The 18,727-nt window shown below is 35.7% G+C and overlaps 1 protein-coding gene and 1 long non-coding RNA gene across 4 annotated transcripts in view; both read left to right on the top strand.

Moving 5' to 3' along the window:
* The first annotated feature begins 3,103 nt into the window (after nt 1-3,103).
* Nucleotides 3,104-5,417, top strand: LOC149003499 (protein ACCELERATED CELL DEATH 6-like). 2 transcript variants are annotated; one of them, XM_089137730.1, is made up of 3 exons: nt 3,104-3,855; nt 4,023-4,552; nt 4,720-5,417. In XM_089137730.1, exons 1-3 carry the CDS (start codon nt 3,159-3,161, stop codon nt 5,326-5,328), a joined length of 1,836 nt encoding a protein of 611 aa, XP_088993856.1. In that variant the 5' UTR covers nt 3,104-3,158; the 3' UTR covers nt 5,329-5,417. The 2 variants fall into 2 exon arrangements, with proteins under 2 accessions (XP_088993856.1, XP_088993855.1); XM_089137729.1 differs by having other exon boundaries at nt 4,684-5,417.
* Nucleotides 5,418-11,153: 5,736 nt separating this feature from the next.
* LOC149003498 (uncharacterized) overlaps nt 11,154-18,727 on the top strand; it is a 59,679-nt gene continuing 52,105 nt past the window's right edge. Inside the window, exons 1-3 of one of the 2 annotated variants that reach the window (XR_016170370.1) lie at nt 11,154-11,550; nt 11,719-11,992; nt 12,745-12,845. This is a non-coding gene — a long non-coding RNA (uncharacterized LOC149003498). Of the gene's footprint in view, nt 11,611-11,718; nt 11,993-12,744; nt 12,846-18,727 lie in introns of both variants that reach the window. The other variant, XR_016170369.1, reaches the window with a different exon arrangement.

Raw genomic sequence — 18,727 nt, 5'->3', positions numbered from 1 at the left:
TAACGTCCATTAACTCGACGGCATTGGCGTGTGCCAGGAGACAGCCCAACTTACGAACGGTGGTTTTGCCGTGAGATCGACGTGGAAGAGAACCTCGGTTACGTGGATATAAGAATTTGTCATCTTGGTCACCTACGTACAATTTACGGGTAGAATTACGGTTACGACTTTGTTAGGGTGGGACCCACGTGCATGGTGTTTGATGGCGGTTCTCAGAGCGGTTTTGGAGGTGGAAATGATGGCGGTTTTGAGTTCTGCAATGGTGGTTTCAGTGTTGGAAGAGCGGTTTGGGTGGGAAGCCCTAAAGGTTGCGTGGGGGTTAATGGAGGGACTGTTAGGTTTAGATGTCTTGTATTCTGTGGGTCCATGTAATTATGGTTTTGGTTGTATTTGTAATTGAAACAGATTTTGAGTCAATTACTATTACTGAAGTAACATTGTAATTACATTGGGATTAGGGTTTTATGTTTCCCTATAAATAGTCTCTGTGGAATAACTTATAGGCATCAATCTCAGTAGAAGATTGGGGCATCAATCTTTGGAGGAGATTGAGAAATCAACCCCTGTAGGGGATTAGGATACCCATCCTGATAAGGATGGAGGGCAAGCAAAGGGTAGCACTTTGTGGGTGGGTGTGAGGTTTCCAAGTGGGTGTGAGAGTGGTGTGAGGTTTCCTGGAAATAGTGAAGCTCTTTTTCTCTCTGGTGTACGTAGGCATGGTTTTGCCGAACCACATTAAATTTCCCTTGTGTGATTTGCTTGTGTTCTTCTCCGTGTTTGTGGTTGTGCATCCATTATCCCTAACGGATTGATCGAAGGTACGATAATGGAGAAAATTTTCTTCTCCAAGGCCCGAACCTACGATAAAACCCAATTGACTTCACCATCACTTAAAAGCAATGTATAATTAAAAAACAGTGTTGTCAGAGTCTTTATGTTCTAACCATCTAACCGTGAAGGTAGAACTCTGTACTCTTCTCATATTTCTCTATCACACAATAAAAGTGGGGTCTATATACAATGACAGAGCCAACATAAGGGTCATGGCCCTTTTTAATTTTTTTATAATTTGATTATTTTTTTTAGTTTTTCCTTATTTTCTCAACCCACATGTAAAATACCAATATTTGTCCCTCTCATATTAAAGATAAAGTTTTAAGATAAAGATGATTGGTCTAGATGTCATTCTTAATCATTACCCAACAATTACCATTAAACCCTTACTTTTAAAGAATAAAAAATTAAATCTTAATTAGAAACTACCTTACTATCTATAAATTTCTCCCTTATTTATTCTTATTTATTTTTCCCAAGTCTCCTCTTTTATTCTCTATGTTTTTATCATGCCTCTCACAACCGTAGTTAGAAAAAATTTGGAAAAAGCTAGCAAGCAAACGTTGGAGTTTCCTAAATCATTTCCACAATTATCAAGTATTACTCTCAAATTTTTAGTAGATTTTTATAAAACCTTATAAGAAAACCATGAAGACATGAACTAATTGATTCTTATTTATTTTTTTATTTTTTTTTTTAATTTTAGTTACTGAACTAGTTATTTTTTCTGACATTATATTGAACTAATTATTTAAGTAATATGTATTCTCACTTCTTTCTCAATTTATATTTATATTAAATTAATTATTTTAAGTAATAGGTATTCTCTCTTTATTTCTCAATTTATATTCCTCTCTCTTTATTTTTCTATTATTCCTTTTAGAAAACAACCACCTAATTGTAATTGTTTTTTCTAATTTAATTTTTGAACTAATTATTGACGCTAGGACATACAATCAAAAGAGTAGGGGACCATTCCAAGTCTAAATTAGGTGAGAAATTAAGTGCATGCTGACTCACTTAAATTTCCAAGCCATCACACGCGATTCACGCGAAGAAAAGTGTCCTCAAACCTTTTCCGATGTGGTTGGCCACTCCTTTTCCTAGGCCCCCCTCTTCAATCTTTGAAAGAAACTGGTGCACCTCAATGCCATTCAATATTCCAAAAGAATAATTTACAGTCAAAAGTAAGAATTAAAAGAATGTGACAGTAAGAGAAGATTATTTATAGAAGTTATATAAAGAAAAAAAGGCTAATGTGCAAATATACTAATTCTTATACTCCTTAAATCACCTACATAAACATTACCAAAAGAAAATTCCTACATAAAGAAAGGCGAAGGAGAAGAAAGGAATGGTCGAGCGAAACTCTAAAACCCTAAAACCAGCAAAACATTAGGAAGACGATTAGTTGTTCAATGTGTTTTCTTTATCACTACTACAAATTAAGACGAAAGTGACTACATGGAAAATTGTTGCACTTGACAAAATTTCTTTGGTAATGTTGAGAGTCACTGACATAAAGATTAATTAGATATTCAATTCAAAATAAATATAATATCAGTGAAAATTTAGTAAATGGATTAGCTTACAAGTCAATGAAGTCATTTGCAACTGGGGCATACCCCTCAAGTAAATTTGAGATTGTATTACTTAAAGATTAAAGATAGGTACAAAGTCGATCAGCATTGTTTATATCGATTTTGAAGTAGGTGACTTTGAAGGTGATTGGTTCTGAATTCCATACCATACAACAAAAACTTGCATTGACTAATTGTAGCCCTTCCTTTTCGTTCAGATGCTTTTATCTCCATTGTTTTCTTGCATTCATTTCCTGCTTCCACTTGGTTTCTATCTAGATTCTAAGAAGCTTGATACAAACAAAAAAGGCAAAAACAGTTGAGCCGCTTTAATTAAGCTCCCTAAGGTTAAGGTTTTAGTTGCAATTGAAAAAGATATTGGCAATTGTGCATTTAGTCATGAATCTTCAAGTTTACAAGGCTACATATAGAACTGAACTTGATGATATTACACTTTTAAGGAAGGTAGTGGAGTAAGATTCTAATAGGCTGTTGAAGGTAATTCCACAGTTAAGGGAATACATGATTCGTGATATAACATTAATGAGTCAGAGAGAGACAGTTACCTGCTCTGCTCTTCTTCACATGTGAAAGATACGCTAGTTTTCATTTTTAACAGACAATTGGGACTGAGTGGCGCCTATATATATGGCGCCTTTCATAAGTGTACGAGTAGGAAAGCCTTTCAAAGAGTCCTCATTGCCCAAAAAGTCTTTTCTTTTCTTTCTTTTTTCACTCGAAAAGATGTTAGAAATTACAAATCAAGCCATGGATCCCAGAGTTTACAAGGCTGCAAAAAATGGTAATATCCGACTTCTGAGAGATGCGGTGGAGTCAAATTCTTGTAGTTTGCTAAAGGTAACTCCACAAGGGAACACAACACTTCATGTCTCTGTGAGGTTTGGTCACTTAGATTTCATAAAGGAAATGTATGCTATGCTTCTTCAACACAATACAAGTTTGGAAGGCAACACAGAATATAGCAGAAGCCTGTCGCTTCTCAAACAGGTGAACTTGGCAGGTGACGCTGTCCTTCACATAGCCATCAGGGAAGGCCACAATTCCGTAGCTAATTTTTTCATTGAAAAGATTATCAACTGGGATTGTGAGTCTTGTGACCATGACCTTGAAGCTGAAACTATCTCATTTGCTCGTGAAACAATTAGGATCAGAAACAAGATAAAAAACACAGCTCTGCACGAAGCTGTTCGCAGAAATGATGTTGAGATGGTGGAGTCACTGATTAAGGCAGACCCTCATTTGTCGCATTTCAACTATGATGCAGATAAAGAAGGTACCGGAGAGTCTCCACTTTACATGGCTACGAGATATGGACATTTGGAAATTATCCAAAAAATGTTGGCCGCTTGTCCATTTGCAGCTTACGGTGGACCGAAAGGTCGGACGGTTTTACATTTAGCCGTCATTGAGGAGAGGCTAGGTATTATTCTTGATTATTCTTACTTGTTGCTTCTTAATTAGAATTGAAGTTATTTATTAATTATACTGGCTGTATAGCGAGTTTATTAGCAACAAATTAAAAACAAATAGTCCTCCTTAATTTTTATGTTTAATTTCTCTCTCTTTCTTCGAAAAAATGAATATTAGATGTGGTGAAAGCACTCATAGAAAAGAACATGGACATGGTCCATGGCGTAGATGAAAACGGAAGGACTGCTCTACACTATGCCATGACATCCAAAGAATGCGAAGAAATAGCGAGACTCTTGCTCAGCTATGATGCTTGCGATGTGTATAAATGGGATAAAGAAGGTTTCTTAGCAATTCACATCGCCGCTCTTAAATCAACTGCTAGTGTATTGGAAGAGCTCATTCAAAGGTACCCAGATTCCTTGGAGTTGCTAGACAACACGAAGCATCGCAATGTTCTTCATTTTGCTGTGATGAGTCGGGACTTGGATAAAGTCAAATGTATCACCGAGTGCCAATCAGAGTTTGTAGGACTCCTGAATCAAGCGGATAACGATGGGAACACACCACTGCATCTCGCAGCCAAACAACTCACTTACCAGATTGTGAAACATCTTGCTGCTTCAAATATTAGAGGAGTTTTCGTCGACGCAGAGAACAACGATGGCCAAAAAGCAGTGGACATGATGCCAATCTTGTACATAATGGTGAGATTTTTAATTAGATTGACTATTCTCTGCAGGAATCAAGTATCATTCAGGACTTTAATTGCTTCCCAAATAATTGACTTGTTAATTAGCAGCAGCAATTCCTTGTAAATTTTCCACTAATTTTGCAGCTAATGGGAAGAAAACTTTTCCGGTTTGAGCGGCAGAATACTTCTTTTCAAATGCGACCAGGAAACGGAAGACGAGGAAAATGGATTTTAAGAGGACCTAAAGAGGGTCAATATGAAAAAGAAAAAGAGTCAGAGGCTGTAATAATATCTGAGAAAAAGAAAATGATGAACAAACTCCAAATTGTAGCATCTCTTATTGCCACGGTGACCTTCGCTGCAGTTTTTCAAGTCCCCGGTGGATACAATAGCAATGATGGAACGCCTGTACTCGTCAACCAGAAATCTTTCCGGGTATTTTTAATGTGTGATGCTTTGGCTCTGTGTACATCAATTTCGTCTTTGACCATCATGGTCATGAGCTCATTTACAAGCAGCATGATTTATATTTCGAGAACGATGTCGCTCAGTACGAATCTCCTGATCATATCGCTTGTCAGCACTTCAATAGCGTTCGTGGGGGGATTCAGTGCAGTATTACCTCATTGTTCTCAATTTCTTTGCTTTACCGACCAGTCAACCATTACCTTTTCAGTCATTGCACTATTTGTTATTATTATTATGTATTATTTTCCGATTAGATGGTTCCAAAAGGGTCCCCTCTCAATTCGATTATCCAGAAGACTTTTGTCCGCATGTTTGGATTGACTAAGCGGAGGATCGTCATGTAATGTCTCTCATCATTGTGGAATAAATAAATAAAATAGAGAGATAATCAAATAAAATATTGAATGCAGGTTGTGGTTTTCAGTGCGAATCCTCTATCTACATGGCCGGCTTGAATTTTTTTTTTTTTTTTTTTTTCTAACTAGTAAAATTCACGTGCAAACGCACCTAGGTTATATAATTATATTCCCTTCAAAGGAACCCATTAAAGAACTTTTCACTAATCTCCTTGCCATGTAGCAATCCCATGGCCAAGCAAATCTCTCCTCCCTTATGGTCTCTTGGCACCCCTATAAATAATCATAGTACCATTATCAGGTGGCTTCCACTTTGTTGTTTAGTGCTAATTGTAGCGGAATTGTCCTTCAGTTCCTTTTCAGCGAACGCAGTATCCAATGTGAGATACCAAGGAAGAAATAACTCGGGCACGAAGAAGAACTTGTCATGGTTTTAGTACACTTTTGCAATAAATATCATGACATGTAGAATTCCAAAACTGAAGTATACCACGGGTTGGGGATCAAGGCAGGTGTTGATTCGTCTCCGATCATCCCAGTACTGAAGTATACCATGGGTTCACGATCAAGGCAGGTGTTGATTCATCTCCGATATATCCATTCAAATGGCACAGAGTAAACCTTGAAAAATGCTAGTATTTCTCTCGTTTACACAAGCCATTCAGATGTCAGAATAAGGCATGGATCACCAACCATCATCATCTTGATGGAACCTGTTCCTATATCCTTATCGTATTAATTTTTTGAATGTTCAGTCGGATGTTTGTTAATGGTTGCACCTCTTGGGTGTTGAAAAACCCTTATGCTATTTGTGGATTGTTTTTAGAATTTCTGAATTTTCAGACAACTATTTCTTAGTGGTTATACCTCTTGGAGTTGGAAGTCCCTAGAGGCCACTAGCCAAACCTAAATAAATTGGAAAAAAGTCCCTGAAAGCATTTTTCTAAGGATTTGAAATAATGAAATAAAGTGTCGTTTGAAAAGGGACGTTTAAATGGTTTATGGATGAAGGGGTATTTTGTTTCAACAAGGTGTGTCCCGTGGCAAGAGCTTATGTTGCTCAGTGGGTAAGATATTATTGTTAAGTTTTTGAGAGGGGCTTTATTTTGAAAGGGTGTGTTTCACAGCATGGGGATATCGCTTTGTAGGAACGGTATTTTTGGTCTAATGAAAAATTGTTTAAGATTAAGTTGAAATTTTACTTTTATATAGAGTATGATATGATAGTGCTGTGGCTCTTTGGGTGGCATGCACCTATGTGTGAAAAGGTACGTGTCTATTCAAGGGTATTTTGGTCAACCAAAATACATACCATAACTGTACAATATGGTATGATGATATTATAGTACTTGGGCTCTTTGGGTGGTGCCTATGTGTAAACATGTACATGTCTATTTAGGGTGAGTATGCAAGTGTAGTCAGTAACTCAAAAGTGTCATTGTAAATTTCTTAAAATTTAACTATTAATTTAAGGAAAACCGAATGTTAACTATTATCATATGAGTTTTTTGTAACGAGACAAACTTCATTCATTAAACTAGAAAGAAATACAGATATTTAAATAAAAAAAATTAAAAAAAAAAAAAAGAATCACAAGGCTCGAGGCTCGAAGAGAAACATCTTAAACCAATGAGCGAAATTCGACCAAACTATCATACATGTTATAGACAGGGTCAAATATCGTTAGAAAATGAGGCATCTACAAGAAATAGGGAAACAGAAAAGGAAGGCGGTGGAGAATATAGAAAGAGGAAGAAGGAGAAAGAAGGAGAGGAGAAACAGTTTGAAGAAGTGAAGAAGAGATAGGAGGAATGAGGAAGATGAAGAAAAAGAAGAAAAGGCGAAGAGAGGAGGAGAGGAAGAAGAAGAAGAAGAGGTGGAGAGGCAAAGGCTCCCCCCCCTCAAAAAGCGGCTTGGTCCTTAGGGTTTCGCAGAGCGGAGAAAGAAAGAGATAGAGAGCTTCTTCTAGGCAGTCAATCCTCCACCTAATTGGAAACTCTTGTTTAAGAGTATGAAAACGAAAGGTTATAGGAGGAAGTTGAAGGAGCAAAAGAGGAGATAATATTATCGGATGAGAAAAGTGAATAAAAATTTAGGATTTTATCCCTGGGAAAAAATGGTATATGGCCAAAAAAAAATTAAAAAAAAAAAACTATTGTATTCTCTCATAAACTATTGAGTGCAATTTTTAGCACCACCCCCAAAAGTGACCCTCCTAAATTAATACCCCTCTTCAATTATCCAATTCATCAATGAATTAGACCTAAATATATCAATGACACCCTTTTCATTAAGAAATCATAGTTAAATGTTGATGTAAGCAAGTGGATTTTATCAAAAGATAAGAATAACCTTCAACAAGAAATGCTAGGAAACTGAAGAGGTGCCCTATATGGCTGATGATAATAATACCCTTCTTCTTCTACTTCTTATACCAACTGCAAACCCTCCTAAATTTATTTTTTCCAAAAAGTGTAATATTTTTTTAAAATTCATCCTCAACACCAAAATTATAATAAAAGCGATTTTTAAGATTTAAGAGTCAAAACTGAATCAAATGTTTTTTTGTTATTGTTTCAAAAGCAATTTTAAAACTTGCAGACCATTTCTTGGAAACAGATAGAATACTTACCCAAAAAGGGCAAAAAAAGTTGTCGTTTAATTTTTTTGTTTTAAAAGTTGTCACTTAATTTTTTTGTGTTGGAAGTCACCCATGCAACATGGGAATCCATAAATTTATTGTATCGGGCCATGTCCAACGAACCCCTCTACTTTACCCATGCTAACTATTATATGTGTGTTATTATTTTTTTCTAAAGATGAAATGGTTTAAGAGAATATTTTTTTAAATCCCAAACTAGCTTGGTAATTGTTGTGGGGAACTCAGGTCCCGAGTCCCCCCCCTCAGGAGAGATACACCTCCATCGGGCTGGTGCATCTCTTCTCTCATAAAAGCTCCCGAGTGCCTCACTCGGGACAGAGGCACCCCTTTGGGTTGTCTGATTTCTTCCTTGAAGAAGGTCCCGATGACCTTATTCGGGAGAGACATCTCCCATGTGGGATGGCTCACCTAATCTTTGAAGAAGGTCCCGAGGGCCTCATTCGGGAGAGATGCCTCCCTCTTGGGCAGGTTCATTTCTTCGTTGGAGAAGTGCTACACTTGAGAAAAATATATATATCTATATCCAACTCTAGCATTTCTCAGAAGACTCTCTTGACCAAGTCAAGAAGAGTTAATTACGCATAAACACTCAGCATATCTATTCCGAGAATTGGGGAGGTGAGTCAGCATAACGGCACTATCAGGTGCGACAAAGAATGAGCCGTTATTCCACTACTCCACTCACTCCTCAACTATCGATCCGGAGCTTAAGGAATCGCCGCCTCTAGGTAACCTCTATATAAACCGACCTCCTACATGAAGAAAGGTATGAGAACTTTCATCTGAGTACTTACTCATTACGTTCTTGAGAACTCTCTCAAGAACCATTATTGTTGCCTAGACTGACTTGAGCGTCGGAGGCGGTTCCCCGGCCAAAACTAGGCCGGACCGTTCTTGCTTTCTTTGTGTGTGCAGGCATCCCCATTATTTTAAGTTGGTTGGAGAGCTCTTAAGGTGATCATCCCAATATCCGGCTCTCGAAGAAGTTCTAGACGCAACAGTAATGTAAAATTACTTTTTAAGGTATTTTCTTATTGGATCATAAAGAATATGTGTTAATTGTTAAATAGACATTCACGAGATAACACAATTTTAGTTTTAGAAGATTAGATGTCCAAAGTGTTTTTTTAAAAGGTTGAGACCCACGTGTGACCTTTTTTTTTCTTTTCTTCAGGGAGTTAAAAGAAATTAATCTCAATAAACAAGACAAAGAAAGCTGAAATTAGAAACATGGATGATACAACTCAATTTAACAGATTAGAGAGAAATTCAAAAATTCTTTACTTTATGCACCACATTTGAAAATCACATTCTTTTTATTTTTTATGGCGAACCAATGTCAATAAAATTTTTTTCTTGGCATTCTTTTCAAACATGTCACAAAAGATCAGGATATCCATACTATTAAGAAAGACGTTTAAATTTATTTTATTGGTTTTCTACTTTTCCTTTTATTTTTTAATTTTTTAATTTTAATGAAAAAAGAAACGAATAAGAATATAGGGGCATTTTGGAATTTTAATAATAAAGCTAATTGATGGTAATTTAGGATTTTAATTACTAATAAAGCTAATTGATGGTAATGCAATATTTTAGCTAGAAGATGAGACCCATAAGATGGGCCCGTTGTTCTTTAGCCCAAGTCAATCTCTCTCAATTTTAATTGCCAAATGTGTAAGCCCAAGTCAATCTCTCTCAATTTTAATTGCCAAATGTGTAATATGGGTCATCGGCATAGCATTCTTTAGGTTTCATTATTCTGGGTTAAGTATACAAACCCACACATTCAGGACTCTTAACTCCAAAACGAAATTTGGAAGTTAGTTTTTGATTAAGCTCGTTTTGATATCATTTTTCATTTATGCTAGTATGTTATCCATATTTTTCTCAACAACTTACTCTTCAAATTTGGTAACCACTCCTCATTTTCTTCACAAGATTTCTGACAAATTTACTCCAATTTTATAGTCCCCATGTTTTATTTAAAATTTTTTCTTTAAGATAATTGCTGCTCCAATTACTAAAAAGAATCTTACTCTTTGTGAAATTACTACAACTCCTTTATTTCTAACGATGTTAAGAAATCATTGACTGTAGTTTAATATTTGTTTTGTTCTTATAGAGCTAAGAAGTTAAAAGAAAAATATTATATGAAGTATCAATTTTATTCTTGTTTATTGTAATGTTAGATTCAAAAAAATTAAGATGATATTGGATTTACCGAAAAAGAAAAAAAAAAGAAAGAAATGAAATGAAACAAGTGAATGAGTGATCTATTTTACCAAAAAGAATTTTATTTTTTATTTTTATTTTTATTTTTATTTTTATATATGGCAAGTAAGAGGAGAATGGTAAGAGAAGAATAACAAATTAAATTTTTTTTTTTAATAAGAGAAGAAGCCTGTTTAGCAATAATTTTTTTAACCTTAAGTTTAGTGTTAATTTTTTTTATTCCGTGCAATAATATCAAGTATAAATAAGTGACATAAAATTTTAAAGGTAATTTGGAGACAAAATACTACCATCATCACTTAACTAATAGAATTTATTGACAGAAAGATTTGTAAAATCATGTAAAATCTAAAGTTGAATTAATAAATTGAAAAACTATAAAAGATAAAATAATGATTAAATTAGAGTAAATGGGAGCAATAATAATAAATTTTTTTATTTTGTTAATAATTTAATTCTATAATTTAATTTTTTCTTTTGTTAAACAATCGTATAATTTTGTTACTACATGCATGGTCTCTGTCAAAATTCAAATAATTAAAAAAATATTATAAATCTTAGAATTCTATTAATAATTGACTCCTAAAAGGTAAAAGAAAAAAAGGATTATTTTAAAATTTTGATTATCTATGCCTATAAGAATTAAGATACAAGAAAGATATTATGGAAATGATTTAACAAAAAATCATTATTTAGAAATAATATTTTTTTTTTGAAAAACTTATATTTGATAATTAAAATGCAAAGTAAATTATTTTTGAAAATAGTTAAAACAAACCGACGTTATCATAAATGTCGGTGAAATCTCTTTTCCAGTCGTTGGGGACCGTTCCCTCTTCTTGTAATGTTTATTTATATATTTAAACCTCATTTCCTCGTGCAGATATTTGATCAAATGTCGCTTCATCTCCCGCTCAAACCATGGTTTCCCAATTCCCCAGTTTCAGCTCTCTCTCCGATCGGTACCCATTTTCGTTCCTCTACTGAAACACTGGTATCTCCGATCGTTTCGAGTATCAATGCCCGTTTTCTTCTCTCTACTGAAACCCTAGTTTCTCTGATGGTTTTGAGTGCCAACTGAAGCCCCACTAGGGCTCCAACTCGCCTCACCTGATTTTTTCAGAGTGTATTACCACTCAGAGAGGGGGGCGCTCAAAGTCAGATCAAGGAGGAAGATCGCTGTTCTGCCGGTAGGAGTGCGGCTCCTATAGTTCCCTGCTAGATCGTAGACTGATCGGGGTCCCCAGTTCCCCTTTGATGCGGCGTCGATGTCGACACAGATAGGGCATGAAGGTACGAGCCCTTCGAAGGTTGAGTCAAGTTTTGATGGGCACCCACGACCGCACGGATGCTGTAACTCAATCTCTCTCCGATCATTACCCATTTTCTTCTCTCCTCTCAAACCCTGATTTCTCCGATCGTTTTGAGTAATCTAACTCTTTCTATCGCGCCTTTCTTCAGCTTGGAATTCCTGTTCGTTTATTCATGAAGAGAAGAGGAGTAGGTGTTCGTCGGTCAAAGAAGGCCACAAGTGGAAGTAACCGATGCTGGCAAAAGCAAGGGTTTTTGCCGTTGCCGACTTAGCCTCATTACCCAATTTGTTTCACCACTAAAACCCTAATTTCTCTAGTCTTGAAGGTCGCCGGCGGCTTTCTTCGAGAGCTTCTTTATTGATATTACTGAGAATACTACAAGGGGAAGAATTGCAAATCCACTGGGTTCCACTTGGACAAAGGTTTGAACTCCCTTTGACTGGTTTTACTCTACTGTTTGTTAATTCTGCCTTCTTATAGTTCTTTTTCTTTTTCTGCTTGGCATATAGAAATTTTTCTAAAACTTCAGATGTTAAATGGTTATGAGGGAGATGGATCAATGATATGCGAAAGTTACTGAAAGTGTACTACTATTTAATTTATGGTTTGTAATGAGTTAATTTCTCAACAAGGAAACTGTGAGATGGAACCGTGATCCCTGGTAACGCTGTAATAAATTTGAAACTGGCAATGTCGTTTAGCAGGAAAAAAAATATAAAGGGTAGTTACGAGGGTGCTTCATACTACAATTCTCTTACGTTTGTCTTCTTCCACTTAATAGTACTGCTTCACCAGTAACTAATCAAATTCAGCGATTCCTAAATAATATCCAGAATTCTTCTAGAATAGATTGATCTGCACTGCACTGGAAAAGTTCACCTGTCAACATGACACCCATTATACAGCAGAAAAGAAAATAACAAACAGAGAGGCTAAGGTTCACCTTTCAACATGACACCCATTTACACAATAATGAATAGATTGATCTGCACTGCACTGCACTGGAAAAGTTCTGGTTCTGTATTTGGCTTCTTTTGGACACACTTCTTACAGTTTGTTCAGTTGATTATTTTTCATGCATGATGTTGCTTCTATTGTTCCCGTAAGCATGAATACACATTCTTCTCAGTATTTTGTCTATTTGCTCTCTGATTTCTATGTTGGCTTGCTGAAGGATATGGATCTCTGAGGAGTTGAAGGTGGAAGATCTTGAAAAAGCCATGAAAGGGAGTGAAACACAAACAGTTGAAGCTTGTACACGAGTGCTGTGATCAGGTTTGTGTCTCAACAATTACTGGCTGTCTTAGTGTCTTTTCTTTCAGTATTTCTGTCTAATACGCTATCTGAATCTTTTTATTTCATGGGTAAACCAATGGATCCTGTATAAACCATTTCTATAGCATTATTTCTGATCTTTTGTTTTTGAATCAAGTTTATTGGCTGATTTGTCCACATCTGTACATATGTTTTGCTTTTTCTATTGGTCCACTGCACTTGTTTTTTATTAAAAAAAATGGTCCTTTGCTTCTTGAAAAGAAACCTTATTTTGATGAACACCTACTTCTAAGTGTGGCCAACTCTTATGTGGTTGGTCTAGGTAGACTGAACTATATGAAGTGGAAATTCATTTGATTGGACGACTCAGTGACCTAATCCTACCAATTGCCAATTGTGCCAGCTCTTATGAAGTTGCCCTAGGTAGATTGAACTATTTGCAGTGTCAATTCTTTGATTTGACTTCTCACTAACGTATTCCATCAGAAATTGGTATGCCATTAATGGTTAAACTGACCATTTTATGGCTAAAATTAATGACAATTTTGCACCAAAGTGATCAACAAAACCAAATTAGAAAGCAAGGCCAGAAATTAGAAGCTTACCGTGTAAGTCAAACCATTGGCTAGAAGTCTAATCAGACTATGCTCAATCAATGCTTGTATTTAGAGGAAGGACTGCTGCAAGTCTCCCTTGATTATGGTTTGATTGCTAGAGATGACACTATTCACCAACTTGGAAACTTATGTTCTGTAGAATAAAGTTCAAATCAGCAGCTCTTCAATGCGGGATTGAATGCAGGCCATGAACCTGTGCTGCATTTAAAACTGATTAATGTTGGTCAGAATATCTTCTGTGGTGCTGTTTCAAACTCAAAGTAATGCATTTTGGTGAAGTACTTGGAAGAAGATCGGATGGAGAGGTGGATCAATTGTAAGTAGAATGGAGTAAGGTTTGTGAATAGAATGAAGGAAGGAAGAAGGATGGCTACCAAGTAAGGGAGCAGCTGCCAATCCACAACTCTTTCCATTAATGACACCAACAACTCAACTCTTCAACTACGAAAAGATTTGAACAACGAAGGAGAACAAGAAAATACAAAGTTTGGATGGATGAATTTTGCCTTTTAGCAAGGCTTCTTTGCCCTAAGGGTTTAGTAGTCACAACAAGGCCCACGTCCATTTTTATTACTCAAATTTGATTAGAGAATCAGGATAGTGGAAATTATTCTCTAGCAAGGATGGCTAAATTAACGATATTCAATGCAAAGTCGTCGTTATATTGGACTAGCCTATAAATAATCGTATTGTGTCACACCAATTTCGACACTTTATTTTAATTATAACTCTATTCTTGTCCTTGTGTTGGTACCTATCCTATAAGGATGAGGGTCTGTCTCTACCCTGAGATTTACCCACTCGATTTTGACACTTGATTTCAATCGTAGTTTTATTCTCCACTTTTAAGATTCACCCTCCTTGATTTTGACACTTGATTTCAATCATAATTCTATGGGATAATTAGTAGATTAGCTACTTCTAGGTTTATCTTTACAGAAATAGTCACCCAATGTTTAATTCAACAAAATTAGCAAAAGCCAACTTTGGGTTTACAAAACTAAACAAAACAATAACTTTTCCTCCTCTCTGGACATTTTTACACCTAAAACTAACCATACCTTCACATTAGGTACTTACAATTTGCCCTCCTCAATTTTGCACTTGATTTCATTCATAAATTTATGTTTGTCCTTGTGATTATAATTTTCCTTTAAGGTTTCAGGAGCATTTCAACCTTGAGATTTGCCCTCCGTGATTTTGACATTTGATTTTAATTAATCATAATTCTACTCTTGCCCTTGTGATTATACTTATCCTATAAAGGATGATGGTGCGTCTCCACTTTATATTCGCCTTCCTCAATTTTAACACTTGATTTCAATGATAATTCCGTTCCTGTCATTGTGATAATACTTATCCTATAAGGTTGAGGGTGTGTCTCCACCTTGCAATTCGCCCTTCACGATTTTGACACCTGATTTTAGTCATAAATCTATTCCTGCCCTTGTGATTAAAATTTTCCTACAAGGTCAAGGGTGTGTCTCTGCCTTAAAATTGACCCACCCTAAAATTGACACTTAATTGCAGTCATATTTTTGTTCCTGCCCTTGTGATTGTATTTGTTCGATACGATGAGTGTGAGTCTGCACCTTGAGATTTGTCGTCCTCGATTTTGACACTTGATTTCAATCGTAATTTTATTTTTGCCCTTGTGATTTTAGTCATCCTATAAGGTTAAGGTTGTTTTTCCACCTTGAGATTCGTCCTCCTTGATTTTGAAACTAGATTTCAACCATGGTTTTATTTTTGTCCTTATTATTCTACTTATCCTATAAAGTTGAGGATGCGTCTTGACCTTGCAACACATCCTCCTTAATTTTGACACACGATTTCAATTATAATTCTATTAGTGTCCTTGTGATTGTACTTATCCTATAAGATTAGTGGTGCGTCTCCAACTTGAGCTTTGCCGTCCTTAAGGTCTGTCATAAACATAGGCATATCCTTGTGAATATAATTTTCCTATAAGGGTTATGATTGTAGACTTGATTTTGATCATATAGCTTTTTCTATCCTTGTGATTGTACTTATTTTTAAAGTCTAGGGTGCTTCTCCGCCTTAAGGTTCACCCTCCTTGATTGACACATGATTTTTGTCACCAATCTATTCTTGTCCTTATGATTATACTTTCCTACGAGCTCCACCTTCACTTTCACCTTTGATTTTGACATTTGATTTCAATCATAATTCTTCCTCGTCTTTATGATTGTACTTATCTAATAAATCTAGATCCGGCTTCCTTTGAAACTGACACTTGAATTACTCTCATAAAACTACGTTGGTCCTTATGATTATAACTTTCCTATGAGGTTGATGGTGTGTCTCCACCTTAAGATTCGACGCATGATTATAATCATAATTCTGTCACTATCTTTTTGATTGTACTTATCCTATAAGGTTGATGGTGCCCCTCCAACTTGAGATTCCTTCTTGATTTCGGCTCTTAATTGTAGTCACAAATCTAGGAATGTGCTTGTAATTAGAATTTTCCTTGAAGGTTACGTGTGCATGTGCACCTTGTGATTCACCTTCCTCGAATTTGACATATGATTTTAATCATAATTCTATTCATGTCCTTGTGATTGTACATTATCCTATATGGTTGAGTATGTGTCTCCATCTTGAGATTCACCCCCAATTTTGATAGTTGATTTTAAAAGGAATGCTATTCTTATCCATGTGATTGCATTTATTTTATGAGTTTGAGGGTGCTTCTCCACCTTGAGGTTCTCCCTCCTTGATTTTGACGCATGATTGATTTTTATCATAAATGATAAATCAACCTGTCCTAGTGATAATAGTTTTCCTACAAGGTCAAGGGTATGTCTCAATCTTAAGTTTTGCCCTTTTCATTTTTGACACTTGATTTCAATCATAGGCTATTCTTGACCTTGTTGTGCCTCCACCTTGATATTCGCCGTCCCCGATGTTGATACTTGATTTTAGTCATAAACCATGGTTGACATTGTGATTATTATAATTTTCCTATGATATTGCTAGTGCTTCTCCACCTTGGTATTTGTCCTCCCCCATTTTGACATTTTGTTTCAATAACAATTCTATCACTATCCTTGTGATTGTACTTATCATTTAAGGTTCATTGTGGTTCTCCAACTTTAGATGATCCCTTCTCGATTTTGGCACTTGATTGAGTCATAAATCTATGCTTGTCCTTGTGATTATGATTTTTCCATGAGGTTGAGGGTTAGTCTTCATCTTAAGGTTCGCACTCTTCTTTTTTGATGTTCGATTTTAATCATAATTCTACTCGTGTCTTTTTGATTGTACTTATCCTATGTGGTTGAGGGTGTGTCTCCACCTTGAGATTCACCCTCGAGTTTGATACTTGATTTTCGTTATAATGCTATTCTTATCCTTGTGATTTTACTTATTCTGCGAAGGTGAGGATGCTTCTCCTCCTTGAGATTCGCTCTCCTTGTTTTTGACACTTGATTTCAGTTGTAAATCAATGCATGTTCTTGTGATATTAATTTTCTTACAAGGTTGAGGGTGAGTCTCCACCTTGAGATTTGCCAACTTCTTTTTCAACATTTTATTTTAGTCATATTCTGTTCATGTCCTAATGATTGTACTTATCTTGTATGGTTGAGGGTGTGTCTCGACTTTGAAATTCACCCTCGATGTTGATACTTAATTTTACTTAGAATGTTATTCTTGCCCTTGTGATTATAAATTTTGAACAAGGTTGACGGTGTGTGTCCACCTTGAGGTTCGTCCTCCTCGATTTAGACATTTGATTTTCATCATAAGACTATTCTTGTTCTTTGTGATTGTACTTATTCTATAAAGAGTTGGGTGCGTCTCCACGTTGAGATTCACTATCCTTGAATTTGGCACCTGATTTTTGTCATAATTCTATTCCTACCCTTATGGTTGTACTTCTCTTGTAAGGTTGAGGGTCTGTCTCCACCTTGAGATTCTCTTTCCATTTTGACACGTCATCACAATCATGATTGTATTCGTATCCCTGAATATATTTATACCTGTAAGATTGAATGTGTATCTCCAATTTGATATTCTTGCTCCTTGATTTTTACATTTGATTTCAATCATAATTCTATTATTACCTTTGTGATTATACTTATCCCCTAGGTTTGAGGGCTCGTCTTTACTTTGATATTCACCCTACTCAAATTTGACTCTTGATCTCAATCATATTTTTATTCCTACCCTTGTGATTGTGTGTTTAACCTTTAGGGTTGAGGGTGTGTCTGCGCCTTGAGGTTAGTCCTCCTTGAGTGTAACACTTGAGTTCAATCATAGTTTTATTTCTGCTCTTCATTTTATTCATAAATCTATTCATGTCCTTGTGGTTGTACATATTTTATATGGTTGACGGTGTGTGTCCACCTTAAGATACGCTATCGATTTTGATACCTGATTTTAATCATGTAGCTATTTGTATCTTGTGATTATACTTATTCTTAAGGTTAAGGGTGCTTCTCCACTTTGAGGTTCATTCTTCTTGATTTTGACACATGATGTTAGTCATAAATCTATTCTTGTCGTCGTGATTTATTTTTCCTAGGAGGTCCAACTTGAGTTTCACCCTGGATTTTGACACTTGTTTTCAATAATAATTCTAGTGTCGTCCTTATGATTGTTCTTATCTTATCAATCGATATTCGGCCTGTCGAAGTTCACTTGATTTCTATCATAAAACTACACATGTCCTTGTATTCATAACTTTCCTATGAGGTTGACGGTGCATTTCCACCTTGAGATTTACCATCCCTGATTTCGACACATGATTTCAATCAGAATTCTATCATTGTTCTTTTAATTGTAAGGTTATGGTGCATCTCCAACTTGAGTTTCTCCTTCCTTGATTTCGGCTCTTGATTTTAGTTATAAATCTAGTTATATTCTTGTGATTATAATTTTCCTTGAAGGTTAAGTGTGTGTCTCCACCGTAAGATTCATCCTTCTTGAATTTGACATATGATTTTAATCATAATTCTATTAATGACCTCGTGATTGTACATTATCCTATATGGCTGAGGATATGTCTTCACCACCTTGATATTTGCCCACAATTTTGATATTTGATTTTGATCATAATGTTATTCTTATACCTGTGATGAAAACTGTGCTTCTCCACCTAATGGTTCGTCGTCCTTGATTGTAGCACTTGATTTCAATCATAAACTATTCATGTCCTTGTGATTTTATTTATCCTATGTGGTTGAGGGTGTGTCTCCACCTTGAGATTCACCCTCGATTTTGATACTTGATTTTAAT

The sequence above is a fragment of the Hakea prostrata genome, chromosome 10 (assembly GCF_041222555.1).
Source record: "Hakea prostrata isolate BN-2017 chromosome 10, UWA_Hpros_2, whole genome shotgun sequence".
Lineage (NCBI taxonomy): Eukaryota > Viridiplantae > Streptophyta > Magnoliopsida > Proteales > Proteaceae > Hakea > Hakea prostrata.
This window is presented reverse-complemented; position numbering and strand designations above follow the sequence as displayed.